At 47.1% G+C, this 26,219-nt stretch overlaps 1 protein-coding gene across 5 annotated transcripts in view; it reads right to left on the bottom strand.

Moving 5' to 3' along the window:
* Window positions 1-67: 67 nt before the first annotated feature.
* CAPN6 (calpain 6) overlaps window positions 68-26,219 on the bottom strand; it is an 81,035-nt gene continuing 54,883 nt past the window's right edge. For 3 of the 5 annotated variants that reach the window (XM_027787926.2, XM_027787925.2, XM_027787927.2), the window contains exons 13-14: window positions 19,299-19,435; window positions 14,187-17,749 (exon numbers count right to left, since the gene is read on the bottom strand). In XM_027787926.2, coding sequence (XP_027643727.1) covers window positions 17,567-17,749; window positions 19,299-19,435 — 320 coding nt within the window. In that variant the 3' untranslated portion in view covers window positions 14,187-17,566. Of the gene's footprint in view, window positions 2,802-13,346; window positions 13,512-14,186; window positions 17,750-19,298; window positions 19,436-26,219 lie in introns of those variants that run through there. The other 2 variants (XR_008749654.1, XR_008749655.1) reach the window with 2 other exon arrangements.

The raw sequence follows: 26,219 nt of genomic DNA, 5'->3' as shown, positions 1-26,219 counted from the left end.
GGGCCGTGCTGACCTGCTGGGGGCGGGGGGGCTGCGGGGGTGCTGGGCTGAGGGGCGATGGCCGAGGCCGGTGGTGTGAGGCTCAGCACCGCTCCGTGCCCGGGGGGACACCAGCCCCAGGCAGCTGGGGGCAGGGGGCTGGGAACTGCCCGGCGGGAAAGGGTCTGGGGGGGCGGCTGGATGTGACCCGCAGGGTGCCCAGGTGGCCAAGGCCAACAGCACCCTGGCTGGTAGCCGAAACAGCATGGCCAGCAGGAGCAGGGCAGTGACCGTCCCTCGGCGCTGGTGCGGCCGCCCCTCGAGCCCTGGGGGCAGGGGACATGGTTTAGTGGTGGCCTGGGCAGTGCTGGGTTTGTGGTTGGACTTGGTGATCCTAAAGGTCCCTTCCAGTCTCACTGATTCTGTGATTCAAAAGATTCTCGTTCTGTTGTGAGGTCCCATTTTCTCTGTCGGCTCAAGCTATCTGGGGGAGAGACTTCCCTGAGAAAGAGTAATTTGGGCTCGAGGTGGGCTGCCCTCCATTTTAAAGCGTTCACCCGAGGGAAATGTTTGTATTCCATATAAGAAGTGAAGAAACAAGTGACAGTTTCTGCTCCCAGTGTAGCTTCTATTTTTTCCTACCCACAAAGGAGCAGACAGCCGTCCTTTAGAAGGAAAGCACTGTTTTATGGCACACAACTACTTGGTTTTTTCCTTATTTATTTTTTTTACCTATAAGTATTTCAGCATCTCTACTTTAAAAACCAAAATAACCCACCATTGCAACTTCCTGCAAGATAACGGATGTGGAAAATGGGAACATCAGATGGTAGCACCTTTGGGTTTGGTTTTGGGGGTTTTTTTGGTCAGTGTGTGCCCCAGCATACAGAATATTGTTGGCACTGGCTTTTTAAAGACAGCTGCTGTACTGAGAGGCCTTACTTTTTTATTTTACTAAATACTGTATTTTTCTTTGCATTGGCAAATCTAGAGGTTTCTTCTAAAAAAGAATTCCTGGGAGGCAGGCAAGATTCAACAGAAATAGTCTCTGCCGGTGGCTGTTTTCAGCATGGACCGAGACTGTTTGACATGCAGGGAAGCGCACCTCTGGCGTCCCCGTGGCTCTGTGCTCGAGACAGTCTCTGGCACCAACCTCTCCGTCACTGGGTGCTGAAAGATGGCAGCTGCATTTATATCCTCCAAACTCCGATAGGAAATGTGGAAGAGGTATGTTAATATATTTAAAACAAAACAAAAAACAGTCCTGAGAGGGGCAAGTCTTGTCCATCATTTACAGGCTCACGCGGTGTGTTGGGTTTCAGAGTAGCACTGACCTTGCAGAAAGGAAAGAGACAAATACTGAAACATCTCTGGAACTATCTTGGGTTTTCTGACTGCTACCCTCAGATGAAGCAATTAGTTTATATATATTTTCGGAGTATTAGAAATAGGCTGTTTCTGTGGCAAAAAGCATAGGTAAACTGATTTCAAACACTTTCATTCCAAGGTTTTAAAAGATTGTTTGTCTTTATTTTAAAATTTGTTAAATAGTAAAAATCCTATCCAGAGCTTGCCGATGATAGCATCCCTGCAATGGAGATGTGTGAAAATGACCTGGTAGCTTGCTGTGGTTTTAATGTTTTGGGACAGAAGCGTGACAGCAGTACAGGCAGGGGAGTTTGAGAAGCACAGAGAAGTGGGGTAGTTTTTTTATTACATATTTATTTAAGAAAAAAAAAAAGAACCATACCTATGTAAAATTCCATACAGCTCCTGCATGCGCTCCTGGGAGCCTGCACAGGGGTGGATCTTACAGTGCTCTCAGGGTTTGATCCCAAATTTGGTCCGGGGTTGCATTCTCACCTCTTGTGTCCAGCGCTTTTGTAAATATATCTGGGTTTATTTTCCATCTTTGGCTACTGGTTGGCCGACTCGCACTACGCACGCACCAACTCAAGTATTTTTTTAGCTGTTCGTGCTGAGTTTCTTCGAGGCCAATGGCTGCACCTCAGCAGGTCTGTCAGTCAGTCCCCCCGTGTCCTGCCACCGAAAACAAAGCACATTCCAGTCGCTACAAGAAGGGAAGCAAGTACCTGTCGCCAGTCCTCTCGTTGTAGGAAATGCCACCATGTCCTGTTGTCTGTATGGTGGTTATTTCCCCTGTATAGTCAATGGTGTGGCTGCTGAACGTTCCTCACAGTGAGCATGTAAGTACTTGTACTTCTTAGTCCTGAGCAGAGCCCGAGCGCGCCCGGTAACACCTGCCACTGAAGGCCGGAGCCAGGGTCTCTGTCCTTGGCAGCCAGGGCGTGCGCCACGCCAGTGCCGGCTTTGCCTTGCCAAATTTAATGGGCCACACACCCTCCCACCGGACTGTTGTTCCTCCGTGTGCAGACATGCAGCAGCTAAATGGTGGGTGATCAGGCAAGCTGTTGAAGACCCATAAATTTAAATGTTCAGCTTGGTTGGGTTGGGTTGGGCTGGTTTTTATCTTCTTTCTGCCTCTCCTGTGACCAGGTAAATAATTTTAGTCCCCCATTTTCATGAAGCAGGCAAAGGCCAACCTTTGTGTTTCAACAGAAAACATCCCAGGTCTCTTAGAGTGTGGTCTGCAGGTCTTTAAAATTTCTCTTCCCTTGTGTCCCTCCTTGAGCTGACAAAGTAATTTCTTTTTCTGGCTGAAGCTTGCAGAATCTTGCTTAGCCATCGTCTCTCTGGATGTGGTTTAGAGCCGATTGCCGTAGTCCTTGGTGTACATCACGCACATAAACCATCACTGGCCTGAACCTATCAAGGGTTGCGTGCACTTTTGGTGACAAGAGCTATCACAAAAGAAAAAACAGTATTTATTATAGGAAAGAGGGGGGGATGTGTGCGTGCTCTTCGTGGGTGCCCTGTGGTGTGCCCGTGGCTTGCCCGTGTGGGTATGAGCCTGCACGCTTTGTTCTCGCTGCTTAGCAGTTCTCGCAAGCAAGCACTTGTGTTCTGCTAGAACCTGACCCTGAGTGAGGGGACTGGGGGCAATGTCATTAATTAAAGTTGATAATATGGAAAATTACTGGTTGTTTTAATAACCTGTGAGCACGGTGGCTTTGCACTGGACAGTTTCCCAGCAGACCACACATCAGCTTCAGCATCTGTGTGTCAGGTGCCTCCTGCTCTGTTTGAGCAGCACCACATTCACAGCTGCCTGGGGATCACTCGCGGGTGCTGCGAGGCTTGCTCGTGGCGTTTGCCTTGCTCAGCTTACGTACGAAGCCGAGGGCTGCGCTTGGCCATGGCGCGCTGAGCTGGCAGGTGCGAATGCAAGTCGGAAGAGCAGTTGGGCCTGTGCGCACACACCGAATCACAGCTCTGGTGTAACTGGGTTTATCCACACTGGCCACTGCAGCAGGGTCCGACCCCAGGATCCCAGTGATTAACGTAAGGTCTGAGTGAAGGTTTCCAGTTCCTCTGTTACTAGTTCTCAGGTGAGGGGTCGAGCTGGGTGCCTCCAGAGACCGACGCCTACTCCCATTCATGCCTCTCATACCCGTGCCACCCATCACCTGATCCCCAAGCCCAAACACTTAATTCTAGTCAGTGGCCTTTTGGTTTCTTACTGGTTTTAACTGTTGCTGGTCTGGCCGCCTTCTGAATTTACTTCATTCACTTGGAATGGTCTCCTTGCGCCTTATCTTCATTCTGCTTGTACCTGGTGGGAAGGCACATGGGGAGGCTGGCTGACAGCTGGCTGGGCAGGAGCCAGCCCTGTGCCCAGGTGGCCATGGGGGCCAGCAGCAGCCTGGCTGGTGTCAGGAACAGTGTGGCCAGCAGGGCCAGGGCAGTGCCCTTCCCCCTGTGCTGGGCCCTGGTGCGGCTGCACCACAAATCCCGGGTACAGGAAAGATGTTGAGGTGCTGGAGCATGTCCAGCGCTGGGCAGGGGCTGGGGCACAAGTCCTATGGGGAGCGGCTGAGGGTGTTCAGCCTCGAGAGAAGGAGGCTCAGGGAGGACCTGATCACCCTCTGCAACTACCTGAAAGGGGGTGCAGCGAGGTGGGGGTCGGTCTCTTCTCCAAGGAACAACCGATAGGACAAGAGGAAACAGCCTCCGGTTGCGCCGGGGAGGTATAGATTGGGTACTGGGAAAAATCTCTCACGGAACAGGTTGTCAGGCAGTGGGACAGGCTGCCCAGGGGTGCGGTGGCGTCACCATCCCTGGAGGTGTTTAATGGCCATGTAGATGTGGCGCCTGGGGACATGGTTTAGTGGTGGCCTGGGCAGTGCTGGGTTTGCAGTTGGACTCGATGATCTTAAAGGTCTTTTCCAGTCTAGATGGTTCTGTGATTCTATCTGCCAGATTCAGCTAGTTCTGTGCTAGCAGCATTAGTTTTATCAGTAAGTTTACTCTCGGTCAGCTCTTGCGGCTTAAGGCTTCAGCTACTTTAGTTACTAGTGCTAAGCTGCCAGTGCTAAACGCAGCTACTCAGAATACAGTTAATCAAATTTCCTCCGTAACACTGAGTGTATGAGCTGAGAACATGAGTGTCGGTTGTGTCTCGCCTCCTCTCTGTCCTTCAGTCCTTTCAGGGGCTTGAAACAAGTTTTCTGAAGTGAGAAATAACAGTGTGTTACCTCTCACAGGTCTTGCTCTTTCCAGTCTCTATGCTTGACCGATTTTGTCCCTCTTTCTGTGCCCTCTCTTCTTGCTGTGCTCCATGGCTGCTAACCAAGACCATGTTACTGGCTCAGATAAAATGCTCATGAGCCTCGTTTCTCTGCCCTTTGCCCTGCCTGTTCGCAGCAGCCTTTCCAATGTGTAAGCTTGGTCTGGCGGGGGAGTTCTCACCTCTCTTTGTGCATAACCTCCAAGAGCCTAGAGCCTGTCACCTGAAGTCCGTGCTTGCGTTGAGGGCTCCCAGATGCCTCAGGCCAGTGTGACACTTGCAAACACGAGGAAATAGTGGCAGGTGGTTGGTTTCAGACAGGGCCTTTTGTTGCTGCATGTTGTGTCGTTTGTCCAGCCCAGCCATGGGGGCTCGCTACAGGCACTGCTGCTGCTCCCGTTGCGGTCAGTGAGACTGTGGTGGTTGGCTGCAGTGACAGCAGAACTGGTCGCTGCGTAAGCGGGTGCTGCGGATGCCCTGCGTGCCAGGGGCCGGCGGTGTCCCTCGGCTGGCTGGGTGGAAGGGAGCTGCCCATAGCTCTTAGTCTCCACCGTGCCAAGCTGTCCAGGTCAGAAGCGGGTTGACAGCAAACACGAAGCACGCAAGTCTCTTAGATCCACGCCTGCTGAGATCTTTTTGACCTTTGAGCTTAAGGTGCACAAAGGCAATTGCTTTTTGTCACGCTGTTTATGTTAGTGTTAAGCAATGCTGCTAAATCAGTCTGTAGCACAGCAACAGGGGAAAAAAACCCTCTCAGCTCTTCAGGTGTGACTCTCATGCTGCCAGTATCTGCCTTGGCAGGTAAGCAAGGACAGGGAGCTGCTCTAGATGGGCACTAGTAGCAAAGGCCTGCGCACACCATAGCCCCCAGTAAAGAGAACACCTCCTTCTTGGGCAAAGCCCAGATTCCGTGGGGGAGTACCCTGAGTTACACTGGTGCTGCGCCTGCACTGCAGATGTTGTGCGTACAGGCATACGGTTCTGGAAGATCTGCAAAAGAATTCTGCAACTCTTGACTGGATCAGGATGTAACAATGCTAAACTCCAGTTTAGTCCAAAGCAACTAGTTCACACCTGCGCTGGTGTCTGCTACATTATTTTTTTTCTTTAGGGTATCCAGACAAATGTAAACAGAGGAGGAGCCTACATTTTCATTGTTTATCAGAAATGTATCTCATTTTGCTGTACATTCCTTTTTTAGGATGTGTTATCTGTTTAAAAAAAAAAAAAGAAAAAGAAAAAAGAGAAGAAAAAACAGAAAAAAAGAAAAACATAAAAGATAAAAAACAAAAAACAAATGTGTAGTGAAAAAATCTCCTGTAACTTTGGATTAAGAGGTAACTGATCTTTTTAAAAAGAGAACTAAGTTATTTACTTTGTAAATGTGCTGATGGCATGGATCCATCTTACTGACCTCAGCATCTTTTTTTTTAAGATTTTGGGTTTTGTTTCAAATATTAAGTTATTTTAAATTGTGGTTGAAGCAATAGAAAATTGAAATATGGATTGTGCATGACTGTGTCTTGAGTGTAAAAATATTGCAGTTTGAAACTTGGACCTAAAGTATTGCAAATAAAAGTTATAAATACCCATGGATTGTGTGACTGCAGCATTTCCTATAGGATTTGCAGGATGCTGGCTGAAGAGAGAGCAGCTTCAGTCAGCTGCAGCATCACAGGCTTCATCTGTATGGCTTTGTGTGCTTGTAGCTTTGTCCTGTGCCACTAGTGTGTCATGTCCTGAAACAGGACTTAACCTGCCACCGGCCCATTTTCCTCTGCTAGTGGGGCTCCTTGTGCTCGCTGAAGCAGGCCTGCTGCCTTTCTGCTGCTCCCCACGCCGCACAAAGGAGTGCTGCGATTTTTCTGGTGCGTCTCCATTGTTCCATATTTGTAAAGAACCAACACCCCCTCCTGATGAATACACGGACGGACGGCGATTAGCTGCAGCTGCTGCCCGGAAATCTTGGCAACTGCTTACTGAACACTGGTCACGTCACGTCAGCTCTTGTGCTGCTCCTCTCGCAACATGGGAGGGGGAGGGGAAATCACCTGGCCACCTGCTCAGAAGGTAAGTGATGCTGCAGTTAGCGGTATGGAGGCAGCCTGCACGCTGCTGTAGGTGCCGTGAGTCCACTGTTCCCTGCTGCACTGGCTGCGTAGCCACAGTCTTCCCTAGCAGCGGCTCCATCTCTGAGAGTTTCACTGGTGGCTGCTAACAGTGGCAGAAGGTGGGGGAGTGAGGGCTGCAGCCTCTGCACAGGTGAGGGTGAGCCCCCTCACTCCGTCACACCTCAGCCTGGCCACCACGCCACATCCTGGCTCCCGTTCCCACGTGGTTCAGCGTCCCGCTGTGAGCCCAGCCACTCGGTACCACAGCCGGGGCCCTGCTACCTCTGGTCCCACGCAGCCGTTCCACAACTGCTGGGTGACTGGGTAACCCGGGCAGTGGTGGGAAAGGCAGGACAGCTGCCTCCCTTAAATGCAGGGGGGTCACCTGTCCCCCCTGCAGGGGACACAACCTGCCAGCACAGGCCAGCAAAGGGCTGTACGTTGGCCACAGAGAAGACACAAGTAAAGTAGCTGTGTGCATGTGTGCGCAGCCATGTAACCCACAGTCTCCCTGCCCAGCTTCATGTGTGCTGCTCGTGTCTATCTGTACATGTACTTCCCCCTCAGGTATGTGACCAGCAATTTATGTATGTGTATTTTTAAATGTGTGTGTACACACACCTTTACCTATGTGACAGTAGCTCTCTATAGTATATATGTGTATATATGTACACATAAAGCAAAACACTCTGGTTATCTATATATACTATACAACGTATTTTATAACTGCGTATGTATATACACATATATTAAAAATATATTTATTACAAATAGTGAGAACAACGTGATTATGTACTGTTATCTATAGTGTGCATGTGTATAAAAGAGCTAATGCTGCTGTAATGCAAAAGTCATCAGTGAGAGAAAGCACGTCGTGGTTATGAAAGGGCCTCACAGAGAGACCCTTACGTAGCTGACAAACATACTAGCTGTTTACGTACACAATATATACATATATTAAATATGTCTGTATATATTTAAAAAGAGCACATCTTCTGTGACTATATAACTCACTCTAGCCCTATACATCTATATATGATATACACGTACAGTGAGACCTTTATATAAATGAACAAAGTCTCATGCTGTAGCTCTCTAGAGTATAGCAGATATAAAATTTTAGACATATATATGAAACCCTCATACTCTATTCCTAGTGATCTATTTGTATATGCATTTTATATGTATACACAGAGACCCTTAAAACTATGTAACACACTCTTGCTATTTATATGTATAGTCTAGTACATACCATAATTTTATATGTATAATATCACTATTTCTTTCTATATGCATATATACACATATGTATAGCTATACATATACATGTATCTATTAATATATGTGTCTACCTACATATTAATAAAATCTACAATATAGTATATAGACAGTGTTACAGTTATCTGTTCTCTGTGTATAAATTATATTTTATATAGAGAATACCTAGATATACAGAGACCCTTATATAACTATATAATTCTCTCTCCATCAACATATTTTATGTATTATATGTATGTATGTATACATATATACATAACACATACATATAAATACAGTTATAAAATATATATGTAAGGATTGCTAAGGAGAGCAAGGGAACATTATATGGGGGTGTATGCAGATTTTAGAAATACCTATACTCATACAATATAATTATTACAGATAGCACGTGTGTTTAGTACTACAGAGATGCATGTACTCTATACTGTATACAGCTGTCAAGTGAGAGACGGGGTGGGGGGGAAGGTGTGCAAGCACGCATGTGCGCACATACACACTCACTCTTTCTTAACCTAAGCAGGCAGCCAGAGCGAAGTGTTCTGTAATTACAAAAAGCTAGCTCTCTCCCCCTGCCCCCCCCCCCCATTATATTGGGAGGGGGGGGGGTAGAGACCCTGCTATAACCATGGCGTGCTGTCTCTCCCACTAGCCATATACATTATAGTACCTATATGAATACCCATGCCCCCTAAAGACCAAGAGAGATGTAACTAGCTAACACATACTCTCACCCTCACTTTATATATATATATATATAAAACCAATTACATCATAGTTTATATATCCTACATGAGTGCGCACACATCCATATGCACAATCCCTCCATATAACCTCTCAAGCCATAGCCCTTATTTAATGCTCCCTTCTCAGCCATCTATATATCGTATAGCATATATTTATATATACAGAGGCCTTTCTATAAACGTTGCGCACAATATATATTGTCATGTATAGTATAATGCATGATGTTTTCTATAAATTATACACTATATATATTTATGCATGTGTGTGTGCATGCATGCACACACAGAGCCCTTCATATAATTCTCTCTAGCCATATATATACAAAAATATATTAAAACCAAAACTATTTAAAAATATTAAAACCTTTTTATATATTTACATACTCTATATATGGGGGGGATGGGGAAAGACATCCTTCTATTACCATGTAACTCTCCATTTTGTACATACATAGATAAGTTTAGATATGTATATGAAAACTTTGTAAGATGTATACATATATATACACAGACAAGACAGGCCCTCTTACAAATACATAATGATTTTCTATGTATATGTACAGAGACCCTTATAAAACAATCTCTTGTCCATCCATATGTTTTTAATATACATCTCTATATAGATTTAACTATGTGTGTGTACATACGTGTTATATATTTTTTATATATAGGAAAGAGTGTGCAAGCAACTTACGTAACACTTTGGTGGCCTTCTACAACGGGGTTACAGCGCTGACGGATGAGGGAAGAGTGACTGCTGTCATCTACCTGGACTTGTGCAAAGCATCTGACACTGCCCTGCACGACACCCTTGTCTCTAAACTGGAGAGACATGGATTTGATGGACGGACCACTTGGTGGATAAGGAATTCAAGAGTTGCGGTCAACAGCTCAATGTCCAAGTGGAGACCAGTGACGAGTGATGTTCCTCAGGGGTCGGGATTGGGACCAGCGATGTTTAACATCATTGTCGGGGACACAGACAACCAGACTGAGTGCACCCTCAGCAAGTTTGCTGCGACACCAAACTGTGTTGGATCGTTGACTGTGCTGGAGGGCAGGGGTGCCATCAAGAGGGACCACGACAGGCCTGAGCAGTGGGCCTGTGCAAACCTCACAAAGTTCAGCAAGGCCAAGTGCAAGGTCCTGCACGTGGGTTGGGGCAATCCCAAGCACAGGTACAGGCTGGGTGGAGAACGGATGGAGAGCAGCCCTGAGGAGAAGGACTTGGTTGGGGGTGTTGGTTGATGAGAAGCTCAACATGACCCAGCGATGTGCGCTGTCAGCCCAGCCAGCCAACGGTATCCTGGGCTGCACCAAAAGCAGCGTGGCCAGCAGGTCGAGGCAGGTGATTGTGCCCCTCTGCTCTCCTGAGCCCCCTGCAGCGCTGCGTGCAGCTCTGGGGCCCAGCACAGGAAGGACACGGACCTGTCGGAGGGAGGCCGGAGGGGCCATGAAGATGCTCAGAGGCTGGAGCAGCTCTGCTGTGCAGACAGGCTGGGAGAGTTGGGGTGGTTCAGCCTGGAGAGGAGAAGGCTCCAGGGAGACCCTGCACAGCCTGCCAGTGCCTGACGGGGGCTGCAGGAAAGCTGGAGGGAGCTTTCACAAGGGCATGTAGTGATAGGACAAGGGGCAACGGCTTTAAACTGAAAGAGGGGAGATTTAGATGAGCTATTAGGAAGAAATTCCTCACCGTGAGGGTGGTGAGACACCGGCCCAGGCTGCCCAGAGCAGCTGTGGGTGCCCCATCCCTGGCAGTGCCCAAGGCCAGGCTGGACGGGGCTCTGGGCAACCTGGTCTGGTGGAAGGTGTCCCTGCCTGTGGCAGGGGGTTGGAACTAGATGGGCTTTCAGGTCCCTTCCAACCCAAACCAGTCTGTGATTCTATGATTTCTCTCCCACTATCCATGCATGTCATATACATGTACATACAAAGACATATAAAAGATAGACCCTTACATAAAGAGACTGTTGTATATTTGTAACATACACGCTAGCTGTATTGTCACCCTGACAATAACCACCCGAGGGTGTTAAGAGAGCTGGCTAAGGGAGGTTTAAAGGAGGATCCAGGAAATTACAGGCCCATCAGTCTTACTTCAGTCCCTGGGAAAGGTAAGGAACAAATCCTCCTGGGGACTATCACACATCAAATGAAGCACATGATTGGGAAAAGCCAGCATGGACCCACCAAGGGCAAATTGTACTTGACAAACCTGATTGCTGCCTGCCACGTAACCTGCTTGGCTGATTTGGGGTGAGTGGTGGACATTGTCTACCTGGATTTCCCCAAGGCTTTCACTAGGGTTTCCCATAGTTTCCTCTTAGAGAAAAATTGATCAGCACCCAGAAGAAGGTGGTGTTAAATAGATCCTTTTCAAACTGGCAACCTGTCACAAGTGGGTCCCCCGGGGATTGATATTGGGCCCCAATGCTGTTCGTAAGTGATCTTGAAGACGGGATCGACTGTACCCTCACAAGGTTTACTGATGATACCAAGCTGACTGGGGAAATGGACACTTTGTAAGGGAGAGCCACCCTGCAGGAAGGCCTGGGTGGCTGGAAGAGTGGAGTAACAAGAGCCTTATGAAGCTCAACAAGGACAAGCATAAGGTCTTGCACCCGGGAAAACACAATCCAAGAGCACTGGACAGGCTGGGATCTACCCGGCTGGGGAGCAGCTCTGTGGAAAGGGATCTGGGGGTCCTGCTGGGCAACGAGCTCAATATGAGCAAACAGTGTGCTGCTGTGGTGAAGAGAGCCAGCAGGATGCTGGGCTGCTGAAATAAGGGCAACACCAGCAGAGGTAAAGAACCATTAGCCCATTCAGCGCTTGTCAGGCCACACCTGGAATTCAGTGTTCAGTGTTGGTCCCTGCTACACAGAAAAGATGTGGATGGGCTGAGAGGGTCCACAGAAAGGCCACAAAGACGATCAGAGGACTGGGAAGCGTGCCATAGAGGAAAGGCTGAGAGAACTGGGTTTGTTCAGCCTTGAGAAGAGAAGGCTTAGGGGAGACCTTATCACCATGTTCCAGTACTTAAAGGGTGAGTACAAAGAAGACAGAAAGTCCCTTTTTACAAGGAGTCACATGGAAAAGACAGGGGTAAGGGGTACAAGTTACTCCTGGGGAGATTCTGACTGGACACAAAAGGACAATTCTTCACAATGACAACAATCAGCCATTCGAATAATGTCCCCAGGGAAGCGGTAGATTCCCCAGCATTGGATAAAAAATTTTAAGATTTGGCTGGACAGGGCCCTGGTCTGTCTCGTCTAGACCATGGTTTTACCAAAAAGGTTGTACCAGATGATCTGTGAGGTCCCTTCCAACCTGGGATTCCATGTATCCCAGAACATGTATGTACATGTGTACACGCACAGAGCCTTAAATAACATTTCCTCTCTCTAACCATCTATATTATATACCGCCTATTTTTATACATTATACATACACGGCGGCCCTTCTGTAAATACAACACGCTCTCTCTGTACTGTATTTGTATCTGAAGACCCGTTGCCGCAGGAGAGGCGCCGGGGCTCGGTCAGCTCCGTGTGTGTATGCAGGCAGGCATGCACAGCGCCGTGTCCCCCCGGCCCCCGCCGCCGCCCCTCACGCCCTCCCGGCCCCGCACTCCCCTCACGGCGCCCCGGCCCCGCGCTCCCCTCACAGCCGCCGCCGCCGCCACCCCCCCCCGCCGCGCCGGGGCAAGATGGCGCCCGCCTCACTCCCGCCCGGGCAGGCGGCGGTGCCGCAGCGGGGCGCGGGCTCCCCCACGCGGCGGCGGGCGGCGCGGCACCAGCGCCCCCCGGCCCATCAGCGGCGCGGCGAGCGCGCAGCGGGGCTCAGCGGCCGACATGGCGGAAGGGCCGGCTGTGCGGCGCGGCTGCCCCGGGGCGGGAGGCCGCGGTCTGGCGCGTTGCCGGCCAGGCCCCGCTGCCCACCGTGCCTGAGCACACGGACCCCTGCCCCCGCACACTCACAGCGTCCCCCCTGAGAAGGGGTCCCAGCGCCCCCCCCCCCCCCCCCCCCCCCGCCAGGGGAAGGGGTCCCAGAGTTCCCCCCTGAGAAGGGGTCCCAGTGTCGTACCCCCTGAGGAAAAGGGGTCCCAGCATCGTCCCCCCCATCCTGAGGAGAAGGGGTCCCAGCATCCGTGCCCACCCCCCCCCAAGAAGGGGTCCCAGCGTCCCCCCCCTCCTGAGGAGAAGGGGTCCCAGTGTCCCTCTCCTCCCAAGGAGAAGGGTCCCAGCATCTCCCTTCAGAGAAGAAGGGGTCCCAGGATCGTCTCCGCCCGAGGAGAAGGGGTCCCAGCGTCCCCCCGAGGAGAAGGGGCCTGGCCCTGCCTGCCTGCAGAGTCACGCTGCTGTGGGAGCAGCAGGCGGCGGGGATGCCCAGCTCAGCTGCTGGGCCTTTTTCCCTGCACCCAAGTCACCATGGGCGTGGTGGTCCTGGCACGGGCAGGGGGACAGACACAAAGGTGCGGTGGCTCCTAGCGCAGCGCCTGCAGGCGTGCCAGCCTTAGTGCTGACTCCTTTGGGGTAGAAGAGGCCTCCATAAGTGACCGCCGATAGGCGCAGCGCTTACCTGGCGGCACCAACAGCCGGTTGTTTTCCCCACGAGTTGCAGACGGTAACACGCGCTCCCGAACACTGCAGCTGTGGCACCGTTCACACCTGGGACCATACTCTGCACCCCCGCTGGGAGGCCATGCTGCAGCAGCTGCTATCTGTCACCTACCCTGCAGCCACCCTAGAGCGAGAATTCAGAACAGTGAGCATTTAATTGAGACAAACAGCAAAGAAACGGGTGGAGCGGAGCTCTTCCAGCCCCGGCAGCACCGCTGTGCGTGGTGCTCAGCAAAGGCGGCCCGTTATCTCCGCAGAGGTGCTGCTCTGGTGTGCCATAGGAGGCAAATAAGCATCTGCCCAGGCCTAACGGCAGGGCGAGTCAGGGATTCACATCCTGGTGGAGAGAGCAGGGAATGGGAACACAGCAGTCAGGATAAAAACTGAGCTTCAATAAAATAAAGAGCATTTTAAGTAAATACTATAAATAGCACTCTGCCTGGGGGCTCTGGCTGGAGAGTGGTCTGAATCACACCATAAAACCTAGCAGGACCCCGAGACGCCGCTGTTGGGCAGCCAGGGACAGGGCGAGCCCCCAGCCCTGGGGCTTGGCCTTCCTCAGGGTGAGGGACAGCAAGGAAGGCTACGAACAGTGGAGAGCACAGCGAGCTGGGAACTCGTAGGGGGAAAGTAGGGAGTAGTTGTGAAGTAAAAGGTAGGTGTGGGGGGAGAACTGTTCAGTGAAGAGCTGAGATACATTTTTCTTCTTGAGCAAGCTGAAAAATGTCATTTTGGGTCATCCCAGAATGATTTCTTTTATCTGAAACCAACTGTTTCATCTCAGAAATTACTGAACACATTTATTTTTTTGTTAAACTTTTATTTAAGTCACTTCACATTAAAAAATAAAGGAAGGTCGAAATGAAACATTGTCTAACTACTTCCTCGTCTTAATTTTTGGGAACCAAAACTCTTTGCTGAAGGTGGCCAAAGTGCATACATAAATGCAGTCCCTCACAAAAAAAAAAAAAAACAAAAAACATTCATTTTTCCACAAGTTTTCATTAATTGTTAAAAAATACTGGCCAGGAGTACAATGATGACCTGGTAACATTTGATCTTAAATTCCTGTATCTGTCTGAAAAGTAAATCCTCTTATCTCAAACATATCATCACATTTACCACCTATGTAAGAGAAAACCCAGCAGAGCTGGCTTTGCTTTCAGTGCATGGCAAGACGTACAAAAGGAGCAAGAGCCCACAGAGCAGCAGGTGCCCTGCCCTGCCCGGGCCCTCGTGCAGCAAGCCCCTTTCAAGCCACTCCTGCCTTGGCTTCACCTAGGATTGCCTGGAAGCCAGAAGCCTCTGTACATCAGCACAGCCAGTCGTGGTTCCCAGGTTGGATCAGCTCCTGCTGCTGGGCAAATCCTGCCTGTTCCAACTACTTCCAACAATTAATAAATGCAGAGGTACAGACATTCTGCTTGGTCTCAGCATGCCTGAGCTCCCACAGCTACCAGCGCTGGACTGCGACACCCTCAGGGCAATGCTGAGAGAGCATCAGAGCTCTATTTCCAGCTGGACCAGCACTGGTGTTCAAGGGCCCCTGTCTCCACAGCATGGGGACAAACTGGGAATGTCTTGAGCTGGGTCAAAACGCCAAATATCGAGGCCTAAAAATCAGGAGTTTTATACACTCCACCCTGACTTCCTTCTTTGTCAGGCTGTACACAACAAAGAATTGCTGGTCAAGCTCCCACTGCCTCGCTGATGCTGGGGACGACCCTTACACAGATGCTGAAATGTGGCAGCAGCGCTGGGAGCTGAAGGCCAGGGCTGCAGGGCTCAAAGGACACAGCCAAGGGACCCCCGCTCTGGCTTGGAGGTGAGATGGCTTTGTGCCCTTGATGAGCTCAGGCAAGCACTGGGGCAGGGAGGCATAAGCCTCCGGTCTCCTGCCAGCTGCCTGCATTCGCAGAGGGGAAAGCAGCCTGGCCGTGCTGGGCGCCACCTCTAAGAGGCATCTTCTTCAGGCTAAACACCGACCTAAATCAATCAGCTGGCCAAGCCAACCCCTCCTTACTGCACCCATCTCTTACAGAACAGCTCCTGGAGAAAAGTCTGTCTGAAACAGGGGTCATACAACATGACCTATGCTGCTCTGCCTCAGCGTGCTCTCCTGCACACCTTGCTGCCCTACAAATCGCAGTGTGGAGCTTTAACGGTGCTGGAATGCCAGTATGGTGCTTTCCACCTGTACGGTGAAGGTGTGTCAACAGGCTACAGTCACCCATCATGCCACACTGCTGAGAAGCAGCTACCACAGCATCAAATAGTATGTGAGGAGAAGCAAAGCAAACAGGTCTGTGTGCAGGGCTCAGACTGAGCTGCAGTTCCCTGTGTGGCTTGCCCAAGCTCCGGTCTGTATGAGAAAGTTCACACTTTTTTTTTTTAAACAAAAAGTTTACAGACATATCTGTGAGTAAGAAACTATGAAGCTATAAGTTTATAGAGAAGAATTACACTTGCCTGTGGGGCTGTCAACCACATGTAGTTCACATCTGACAAATGCTCTGCGTGCCAAATGGCTTGAGCCCAAGCTATTTAAAAAGAGAGCTGGATTTAGGTACTTGGTACATGCAACTACGCTGATGGCAGTATAATACCATTCATAGCCTTACATTCCATCTTCAACATATCACACAAAGCACTTTCCCACCACAGCAATGATCCTTTTGGAGTACTGAGGAGACTTCAAAACCATTTGTGAAAACTATCTCTATGAGGGCCATTTTATAAATTATAAAAATTACACAAAATGGCTGATGCGGTTATGAGGTACACAGAAATCCAAATTTCCTGACTCTAAAAAAGGCAGAATAGTCATCCTTTAGCTTCACTTTCAAGACCAGAATTTGCAACCATATAAAATCCATTTCCAAGTCATCTAACAAGTGAGCCTCTTACACTGCCAGGATCACTGCACAGCTTGACAACGCAGAAATGTCTGCTGTGAGGAAACTCTGCCATCAGGCTATATGCAAAAATGAAAAGAAAGTTTGTACCGGAACCCTGCTTCGAAGGAAATAGAAACAATGCCTGTCCTCCATTATACCCAAGCTACACTTCATCAAAGATGTCAGCTCTGTCAGCAAAAAAACAATGCGAAATTTTGAGAGTGAAGCCTGGTACCTGCCAGGGCACAGCTTCTTTGGTTTACAACGCATCATAATTGAGAGTGAATTTTTTCCTCTTTCAATCTGGTGCTACACATCACATCCAATGAAGCACAAGGAGTGTTGTACAATTTTTAGCATCATGTGGATTAAACAAAGCCTCTTTAGCAAGGAGGCTCCCATTACTCAATTTGTCCTCTGAGCAAAACCATAGTGGAATTGTGAAGCGCCCTTCCCTTAGCCAGAGATACTAGTTTGCCAGCCCGAGGTGAACAGAAGAATAAAAAAGTCAATCTGAGAGCCTTTCTGCAGGCAATGCTCTTATTTGCTGTGGTGTTCAAATCAGCACTGCAAGATCTGTCCTTCTATTTTAATGTTCTGCCCCGGCATGCCTGGTCTTAAGGCTACGACCTATGACTGAACTCCTTGAATAATGACACTTTCACCAAGGAACAGAAACATCTGATCTGTTGCAATAACAATGAAACTCATCAGGAATTTTATATCCCTATATGGGGAAAAAAATTCCAATCAAAGCTTAAAAAAATCTCCCTCCCAAATACAGCCTGACAGTGAACAAAGACTGAAACATGCAAATCCACCTTGTGCTTGCCACGCCACCAACCTGCTGGTACATGACCATGGAGATGCAGCCGTTCCTGCCTGTCTCCCGTCCCACTGCTGAGAACAGATGATGGTGTGCTGGGAACCTGTGAGAACAGTCACACGTGCTTCCAGCTCATGTGCCGAAAGCTCCTGAAAGATGCTGCTGGAGAATACAGTCGTATCTTAATTAGCTTATCTGCTAATGCTTAGTTTGGCCCCTCTTCTACTGTATTTGCTGTATCATGAACATATATATGTGTATAACTATGCATTTTCCCCTCTTTAAAAGCCTCTCTCCCTGTTATCATGGATAATGGGGAGAGTTAGAGGGCTTTTTCTTTTTAAAGTGATTATGATTATGCGCAACCTTTGCTCCCAAGTCATTCACACAGAAAGCACAGACAAGCCCCCCTGCTGTGAGGTGACAGCTCTGTCTGGCTCTGCGGGGCTTTGGTATTCATAGCTCCACGAGGTCATCGCTGGAAAAAACCTTGACGGTGATGTGACCTGGCACCTCGGTTGCTTCTCGGCTGCCTCTCCCTTGGAGCTGCAGAGTCTGCTGTTCTCTGGGGTCACTGGGTGAAGCTGCCAGCACTGCCTGTCCAAGGAACTGGTCACACAAGATGTTGCTGTTCCAGACCTAGAAACAAGGAAACAGAAATAAACCCAGCTGAAGCAGTGCTTCTTTCACACTGCACTGAAAGGGTTGTGCTGGAGGAGGGTCATCCTCATTAACCAAAAAAAAAGCAGTGAGGAGGGGGCAAACATCTAAATTTAGCTAACTGTCTAGAAAGCATGTGGGAGATTCTGGATTTGCATGCTCATTTACATACGCTATGCAAATAAGGAGCTAAATACAGCTTTTTGCTTTCTAGGTCACAGCCTGCCTAGAAGAGGAATAAAAATTACCTGTTTGAGCTCATCAACAGTAAAAATCTACATGCAATCAAAAGTGTCTGTGCCACTGACCGTTTGTGCTCACCTCTGCAGTGTCTTCAGTGCTTTTCCTCTGACTGTGTTAGAGCCAGGCCCGCACTGCTAGACCAAGGGACAGCAGTAGGTTTGGAGTCCTTGGACATGTCCTTTGTCACTACTCAGGATGCGCTTGGGCATATAGCAAGCAGCAACTGAAAAGATGTTAGCAGTGGGCTTTGCGGCTAGTCTCATATGCCAGTCTTTGGTCTGTCAAGTTCATTAGTATCTAATTTTCAGTTATCCTGGAAAAGTCAAAGTGTTCGAGCTGCAGTGCAGGGAGATGGAGTGAGGTCCCATGTGCAAAGCAAATCTTTACTAAGGATTAAGCAATCCTGCACATGCCAAGAACACAGACCATGTTCCATCAGCTATTGTACCAGTTCCCTCTAATCTATAACTGCAGTCTGTGGGTTGGGAGATAACACCGTTATCATCCTCCTCCTATTTATAGTATTTGTAGAATATACCTATTAGTTCCAAAGGGTACTATGGCACAGGGGTACTATGCACCAGTACTGCATTAGGCAGTGGAAAGTCAGAAATGTATCTCTTCTTGCAATACAGTGCTATAAAGCTATTTCAATTTCTGGCACTTACAAGGACAGTGAATTGATTCACAGATTCACTGTATGATCTCCCCACACTGATGAAAGACAATATAGTCCTTAGAATTTCTCTAATACTGAACAACTGCGTGTACAAACTGAAACGCTGGTCTACTCTCCCTACGTTTTCCTGGACCGCCTCATCTAAATACCAAGCTCTAAATACCTCCAGTTAGTGCTCAGGTAACAGTGTGGTCTAGTTCCCACAGGACTAGAATTCAAGGTAAAAAACTTCTTAATAGCAACCTTAGCTTTGGTTTTATTTCAAACACTGCCTCTGGACAACACTCGACTTTTCTTTGTCTCTGTTTTGTCAGGTACCACATGAGACAAAACATAATTCTGTAGATTCCTTCCAATCCTTGGAATGAAATATGCCTTCTGATTCCTAGGTATCAGCAGTTGCTGTTTTATGGAAGAGACCTAAACTAGAGACTCAGCAGAGCAGCTGAATAGCTCCGGGCATAGCCCAGTAAGGGGAGCGGAGGTTCTCACATTCCGCGCTGGGTATCAGTCATACGAAGGAATAGTTGGCACACATCAAGCGCAGTGATGCTGCTGTGCTCCCCTACCGGCCTTTAGCAGCCCACCCCAAGTGGCTTGTCTCACCTGGACAATGATAGGGCTGTCTATGTTCTTTCTGTAGAAGATCACTTGTGTGTCGAAGATGGGACTGGTCGTATCATGTTGCACAGGGGAGCGCATGCTTTGGTTCTCACACTTGATAAGCACATAGGGATCCGCTCCTAAAACACAACCAGCAGCACAGCTCTTAGAACACAAAATGGCAGCTGAGACCTGCCCAGAAACCCAGCAGAAGCAACCCCCTCCTGTGCACGGCAGCACCACTCTAACTGAGCGCAGGAACAGGGCAGAGAACATGTCACATCCACTGCAAGCTGCCCATCACCAGCAGAGATCAAATACCTCAACCTTGGTACAGCTGGATGCTCAGAGCTGGAAACCAAGCACCATGTGCTGTGGAAGCAGCTCACTCCTAGACTGGGACTGCAGTCTTTCCACATTCCCTTGCTGTGTATCCTCCTGGCTCATCTAACAGAAGGTCTTCAAAGTGACTCTTTAAGCTCCCCAACACTGCTCTAGATGTGAGAGCCAAAACGCACCTGCGCCTGTGCAATCTGATAGGTAGTTCTTGGTGCCTGGGTGAAAAAAACCCCGAAGGTAAAGACTGTTCATCATCCATAATTCCTACGGAGCGCAACAACCAGAACTGCCCAGAACTGCTCTTAGATCACTGAACGCACATCTCAGTGCCCACCTTTACACTGCCTAGGTTGAAAGTGCTGTTTACTGCATTCTGATACAAGTGTTAGTGTTAGGAGGTAGTTTTCAAGAAGCAGTTTCTCTTCCAGAAAGTAAAATACTGTCAAAATGCAAAAATATTTTTCAGGAGTGCACTGGTTGCAACAAAGTTTTCTGTGGGAAACTGTCAAAGCAAATCCTCCCCAGTTTTCATTTCATCCTCATGAACCTGAGACAATTTCTTTGGTTTTATCATTTTGATCCATGTAATTTTAAAGTTTATGTTATCACATGTGTGTATCTATTATAGGACGTAGTTAATGTTTTAGATTATACTTTAATCATATGTAACCCACTGAGATTATTTAACATTCCAGAAACGCTTTGTTGTTTTTACACTGAACATTTTTACTTTGTTACAAATGTTGCTATTTTCTTTCCATTCCAACAGGGAGCAAGGGCCGATTGGGAAATACCTGCCTTTATCCTCAAATAGAACAGACTGTTTGACTTATTAACATATAATTAAACAAAAGCACTACCTTTTTTTTTTTTTTGTATTTCAACACAACTGTTTCTGTCCATTCTCATCATTAATGACAGCATACTTGTTTTTGCACACCTTGCTACTTTTTAGATAGGGATTTTAAATAAACCCACTGAATATGTGTAAGTGTAAGTCAGACTTGTGATCATTTCTTACGCACATTTCATCACCACCTACTTGCAAATGGAATGACAGCCATAAAGCAGCATCACTTTAAGGCAGCTTTCATTTTTTAAGAATTCATATCCATATTGATATTCCTCAAACATGTCACTCCTTTATAAGGACAGATACCAACATGTCACGCAAACAAACCATGAAACAGCTACATCCAGAACAGAAGGAGCTACTTCCACTTAGGAGAAAGAAACAGATTTTTCCGTGTGCTACACCATGGTTACACCTGGCCAAACATGCGACAGGCCTGTCACCCTGACAGCATCTCACACTTTCTATAGCAGGTAGCAGTGCATTGGCTTTTCTGATAGGCAATTACTTTCTGTGTCACTGGATGTGTGGATTTAGCTCTGGGGCACGGGGCGGCACCATGCTGTGTAATCAGTGATAGAAAAGCTCCCCTCTTTGCAAAAAGATTTGGAAAATGGATGTGAATAAATGGGGTCTTGCATGAAATGGTGTCAACTACTTTGGCCAAAGGCAAAGAGCAAAGCAACATCTGATCATTAACAGTAATTAAGAGATAAAAGGCATAAGAAGGGGTGGGGAAAGGGCACAGAGCTCAGAGGGGTAACAGGCATATCTGCTGGACCAGGGAGCTGTTAATGAAGGGACCTGCTAAGTGAAAGGAAAAGGAAACCTAACATTTGAAAGAAACAAATTCAAATTCTGAGAAAGAGCTAGAATAAAAAAGAGGGACATGAAAGGCACCTGCACAGCACAACCTCACGATGGCATTGCTGAATGGTCAGTTAGATGAGGAGGCCTGGCTCCAATTCCAGAACAAAAGAAAGAAATGGGAGAGCTGAACGTGTGGAATGAGACAAGGGTCATTCTCAGCTACAGCTGGCCCAGTTCTTTGTAGCTCTGGGCCTGATTTATTTACAGTACAAAGACAATGCAGAAAGGGCTGCTAATGTGGAAAAGCAACATTCTAGTATTCACCATGAGCTGGGAATGAAAGCAACTGGAGCTGCTACTCTGGCAACTGGAAGTGGAAGGAGGACTGGGTTCAGTTCTCAGGAGCATGTATGACTCAAGTTATGCCCCGAACAGCACCCTGTGTATAAACACCTGTTCCATCTCAGTCCTATGGCCGTGCTGTTGTGGGCATTAGGAAGTCATACAAAAGAATAGCACAAAGGAAAAAGCTGGAATCTGTAAAAGCCAGAAACACTTAGACAGTAATGACATTTCTAAGGCTTAAAGAAACCAATGCACAGCAGTCCAAGGCTAACTTTTTTTTTTCTTTTGAGAATTAGACTAAGAATCTAACATCCACATCCTTCAGCACTGTACTAAAACAAAAGCTTTCTAGAAAACATTCTTGAGAAAATGTTCTCAGAGACATTCCCACTCTTCTTCAGCTAGACCACTCTTAGTGGTATACGGAAGGTTATGACAAACTCAGTCACTGGAAAAAGGCATAGGCCAAAAAGAGCAGACACAGTGCTGACACACAAGCACTGCCTTGGGAATTAAAACAGGTTGTTTTGACTTTTGCAGCTGAGCCTTTGCTCATGTGATACCTCTTAACTTCTCTTGCAATACAGATAATAAATGGGAGTCTTCCCACTGGCATCAGTAAATCCTCCCCACACCTCTGCTCTGTTTTCTCTCCGCTTCCCTTCTCACGCTTTGACTGGGTATTTACCAGCTGCTTTTTCCCCTCTCCTTCCTTCTATTTCTCAGACTGCTCCCAAGGCAACTGCCTTTAAAGGTACCAGATACTCTGCTTACCAGGTATGTCACGTACCAGGGATCACAACGCCTGATTTAGAAAACAAGTGGTGAAAGCCCATTAAACATGCAGATTCAACATGGAATTTCAGTGGGAAAACTTAAAAATGCAAAAGATATTTGTTCTCAAAGATAAGCTCTTGGGAAAAGCATGTGACAGACAGTAGTGTGAGCAATTTTTAAAACAGACTTGGGAACGAGAGACAACATCTCCAAGCACACAGTGCTTCCCCATCTTCTGGCAAAACTGCCACTGCACTTGCTTCACACATAGTTGGATCAACTTCAGAACAAGCTAAGTTGGAGAGAGGTACTTCCAAGAGAAGCAGCCTATATGCATTCAGAATTGAACCTGGGCAGTGAGGTTCACCCACTATTCTTGACAACAGCAAAGCACCATTATTTTTTTCCAGACAAGACGATGGATCAGAGACAGCAGCAAGGAGGAGCTTTCTAATAAGCATTTGAAATAGAGATTAAACAAACTTCTTCTGGCAGGCAGCAGGATTTTGATGACGACAAGCTCATGAACCAGGCCAAGTGTGCACTTGCTGTGCAGTCTTCATTCTCTTCCAGTGTTGCTGAAGTAGTTGCTCAGAAATTTGTGCTAAGCACAACTCTTGGATGACAGCGATAGGCTTATGTGAAGAATGGTGCATTCAAGTCTAAAATCTCTCTATCCTAGTTATAAATAAATAAATAAATAAATAAAAAGGTATCTCTGTTCAGGCTGCTGAACAGCAGCATCCTCCAGTGTCAAGAGTATAGAGACATCCTGATGTTTTCAGGAGTTTGTCACAGAGATGTAATGCCGTGCCTCAGTTCTCAGAAGCTTCAGAATGAATCACAACCTCCTTTATCATAAAGCTTTGTCTTCTCTCTGTGCTCAGGGATGATAGCGACAAACCAGGCGGGTGGCTGGACAAGGCAGAATACAGCTGCCAGATGACAGAGACTGAGCATAAGAAAAGAAGCAGCTTGAGAGCTGAGACGCTGCAGATCAGAAGGTGATGAAGTCAGGAAACCCTTGTGAAATGCAGCGGGGCTAATCAGACACAGCAGCTCACATAGAAACAAGTTGCCAACAACCTCCACACCAGAAAATGAGCAACCTTTGTGTGAGGTCCTCTTAGCAGCAGGCAAACACAACCACTTAATCTACCTATTTTCTACTTGAATAAACGTATTGACTGCGCCTAACCTGAAAGGAAACCTCTACTTGTCACTCCCAATGGCAATTGCTGTGTGGTCTCTTCCCTTATCTCACAGTATTCATTAGACAGGATGCTGCTGCTGACTTTTAAATCTAGTTCACATCAGGAAAGGCTTCCAGAGCAGCACGTAAGGCGGCTATCTCGGTAACTGCCCCTGTGACTTTGAGGTCTACGCTCACTTCTGAGAAAGCTGGTCTTTTTCAAACACCTGGCTGCTATTTCTCCTTGAGTGAGAGAAGCATGGGAGAAGGTCCCGATGTGGAGCCAGAGAATCCAGAAAGGAGATCAGAGCCGACAAGGAGTTGCATTTTTGTAGCAGTATTGAGAAGCAATCTTAGACTATGGGATATTTAGTGTCCCTGGAGACATTACTTTCTAGTGTAAATTTACAATCCAGCCAGTGTGCTTCAAGGAATTTCTATATCCACCCTTTTAACCTACCAAAAGAAACCCAAGATGCGAGAAACATGTACCATACCCAGCTTTTTATGTTACCAGAAATGGACTTTAGTACCAATCAAGAACTTTGCTAAATTTCCCAGCAAGGTGCCTTTAGGGGGCAGAGTGCCAGTTACGGATGTTATCCTGGTCATTGCACAGTTTGATTTTATTGTGTAGCACAAATGACAGCAGTGCGTATTTGGCTTCATGGGTTTTTCTTATTTACACACTCTCCCTACTTCATTTGTCTGAAGCTGCTGTAAGATATAGCATTCTGCAAGACAATCTATGAATGTACTCTGTGAGTCAGAGATCCTTATAGGAAAAAAAAAGGCTAATAAAGATTCAAACAGGGATTCACAGCAGTATTCAAGATAATGGGGATGCTACTGAAGTGAAGTAACTCAGCTCTCCTTCAGTGCCCCCTGAGCAGATGTGATTTGGAACTACAGCCTGAAAAGAGACAAAGGCTTCTACTGAAAGCTTTATGTTGGTATAAAAGGAAAATATTTAACTTTTTTCGTGAAGTTTTATTCAAAGTCAAACAATAAGATTCATCTAGGTTTTGTTCTCCTTATATTTTTGATGAATTTAAAAATGGCACATTGTTTCACGCAGAGAAACGGAAACACTTCAGAAAAAAATTGACAATGATAGATTGATTTTTTTTTTTTAACACTTGATGAATTCAGTACTAATTCAAAAATAGTATCACTTGACCCAATTATGTGGGTTTTCAGCAGATGAAATATTCAAGCAGTTTTGCTGTGAGTTCAGTTCCAATAGACATTCTTCCCACAAAAGGCTACCCTTTTCCATTCTGTCAGGGTAATCATCAGCCCAACACTGGCTGCTGAAATCAAAGTGGAAAAAGATGCTTCAACTCAACCTGACCATGTGTGGTAGTACTGAGTCCTAAAGGTATTTGAGCTATGCTGTAGTTAGAGTATCTATTACACATCGGTTGTAAATCCTGTTTGTGTATTCCTGAGGGTGTGTGTCACCAAATCCCATGATGCTCTCTGAGCTGAAGCCTGGTCTTTGGCATCTGCAGGCGATTGTTTTTTAATGATCTTGTCAAGGCTGTAACTGTGCTAAGGATTGTGAAATGCTAAGGGTGGAGAATCAGCGTTTATTGCTTTACTGTAGGGAATTTTGGCAAAAATGTTTAAGGAATTTTGAAAGCAAAGGAAAAAAAAAAAAAAAAAAGAAACACCACCCTTAAAAATTAAAATGTCCACAGGGCAAGGACAAGAACATACCACTTCTTTTCAATGCACTGCTCTACTGTTCTTGTCACATATAGCCCCATCAGTCTCACCCATCCATCCTGCCTTGCTGAGCACGTGGAGCCATACTGCTTGTCTGACTGAGGTGTTTGTGGTTCCTGTTTTTCAAGAAAAGTAGCAAGAAAAATGAACGGAATCAGTTTTCTGTATCTCTTCCCTCCAGCATTCCTGCCCCCTGCAGAGACAACCAGACTTAACAAAAAGTGATTTTCGTGGTGAAAAGTACATTCAGTCACCACTCAGTGGGTGCCAGGAGTAACTATGAAAAGGGGACTGGAATAGAACTGTAGCCAGCTGGTAAGAGAAATTTTACAGCTGCTTTGTGAGACTGAAGATGAACTGTACTACAGGTCTAAGTCTAATGCCTTCTCTACCACAAGAAGTTAATGCAACCGAGCTCCACATCTTAATCTGAAGAGTTATTTGGAGCAAACACAGCAGATGTTTCAGGAACCTCTTTAGCATCCTGTTCCAATTGCAGTATCAATGTAGTATCTTTGTTCTTTTGCTTTCTCCTTACCAACCACTCAGTACTGGATGTGTCTACCTTTTACTGGTGTACTGGTCATGGAAAATGAAGGCCGACAGACTGACAGTGGAAGCAGAAAATGAGGAAGCAAAGACAACTGGACAAGTCTCCTAATTAACTGTCAAGATCAGGTGCCAGAAAGACATTTTAGTGTCCTTCAGGACACTTCCATTGACATGTAGATACACAGTTCTGTACAAGTCATTTAACCTCCCCCTGTCCTGGTTTACCCAGCTGAAAATGGTTGTTTGAAAACCATAATTTCCTCTCTGAAGTGCTATTAAGATTGTGGTAACGAATAGCAAAGTGCTCTGAAGGCCACGAATGACA

This window comes from Falco peregrinus, chromosome 13 (genome assembly GCF_023634155.1).
Source record: "Falco peregrinus isolate bFalPer1 chromosome 13, bFalPer1.pri, whole genome shotgun sequence".
Lineage (NCBI taxonomy): Eukaryota > Metazoa > Chordata > Aves > Falconiformes > Falconidae > Falco > Falco peregrinus.
The sequence above is the reverse complement of the archived record's forward strand: the minus strand, read 5'-3'. Positions and strand labels throughout refer to the sequence as shown.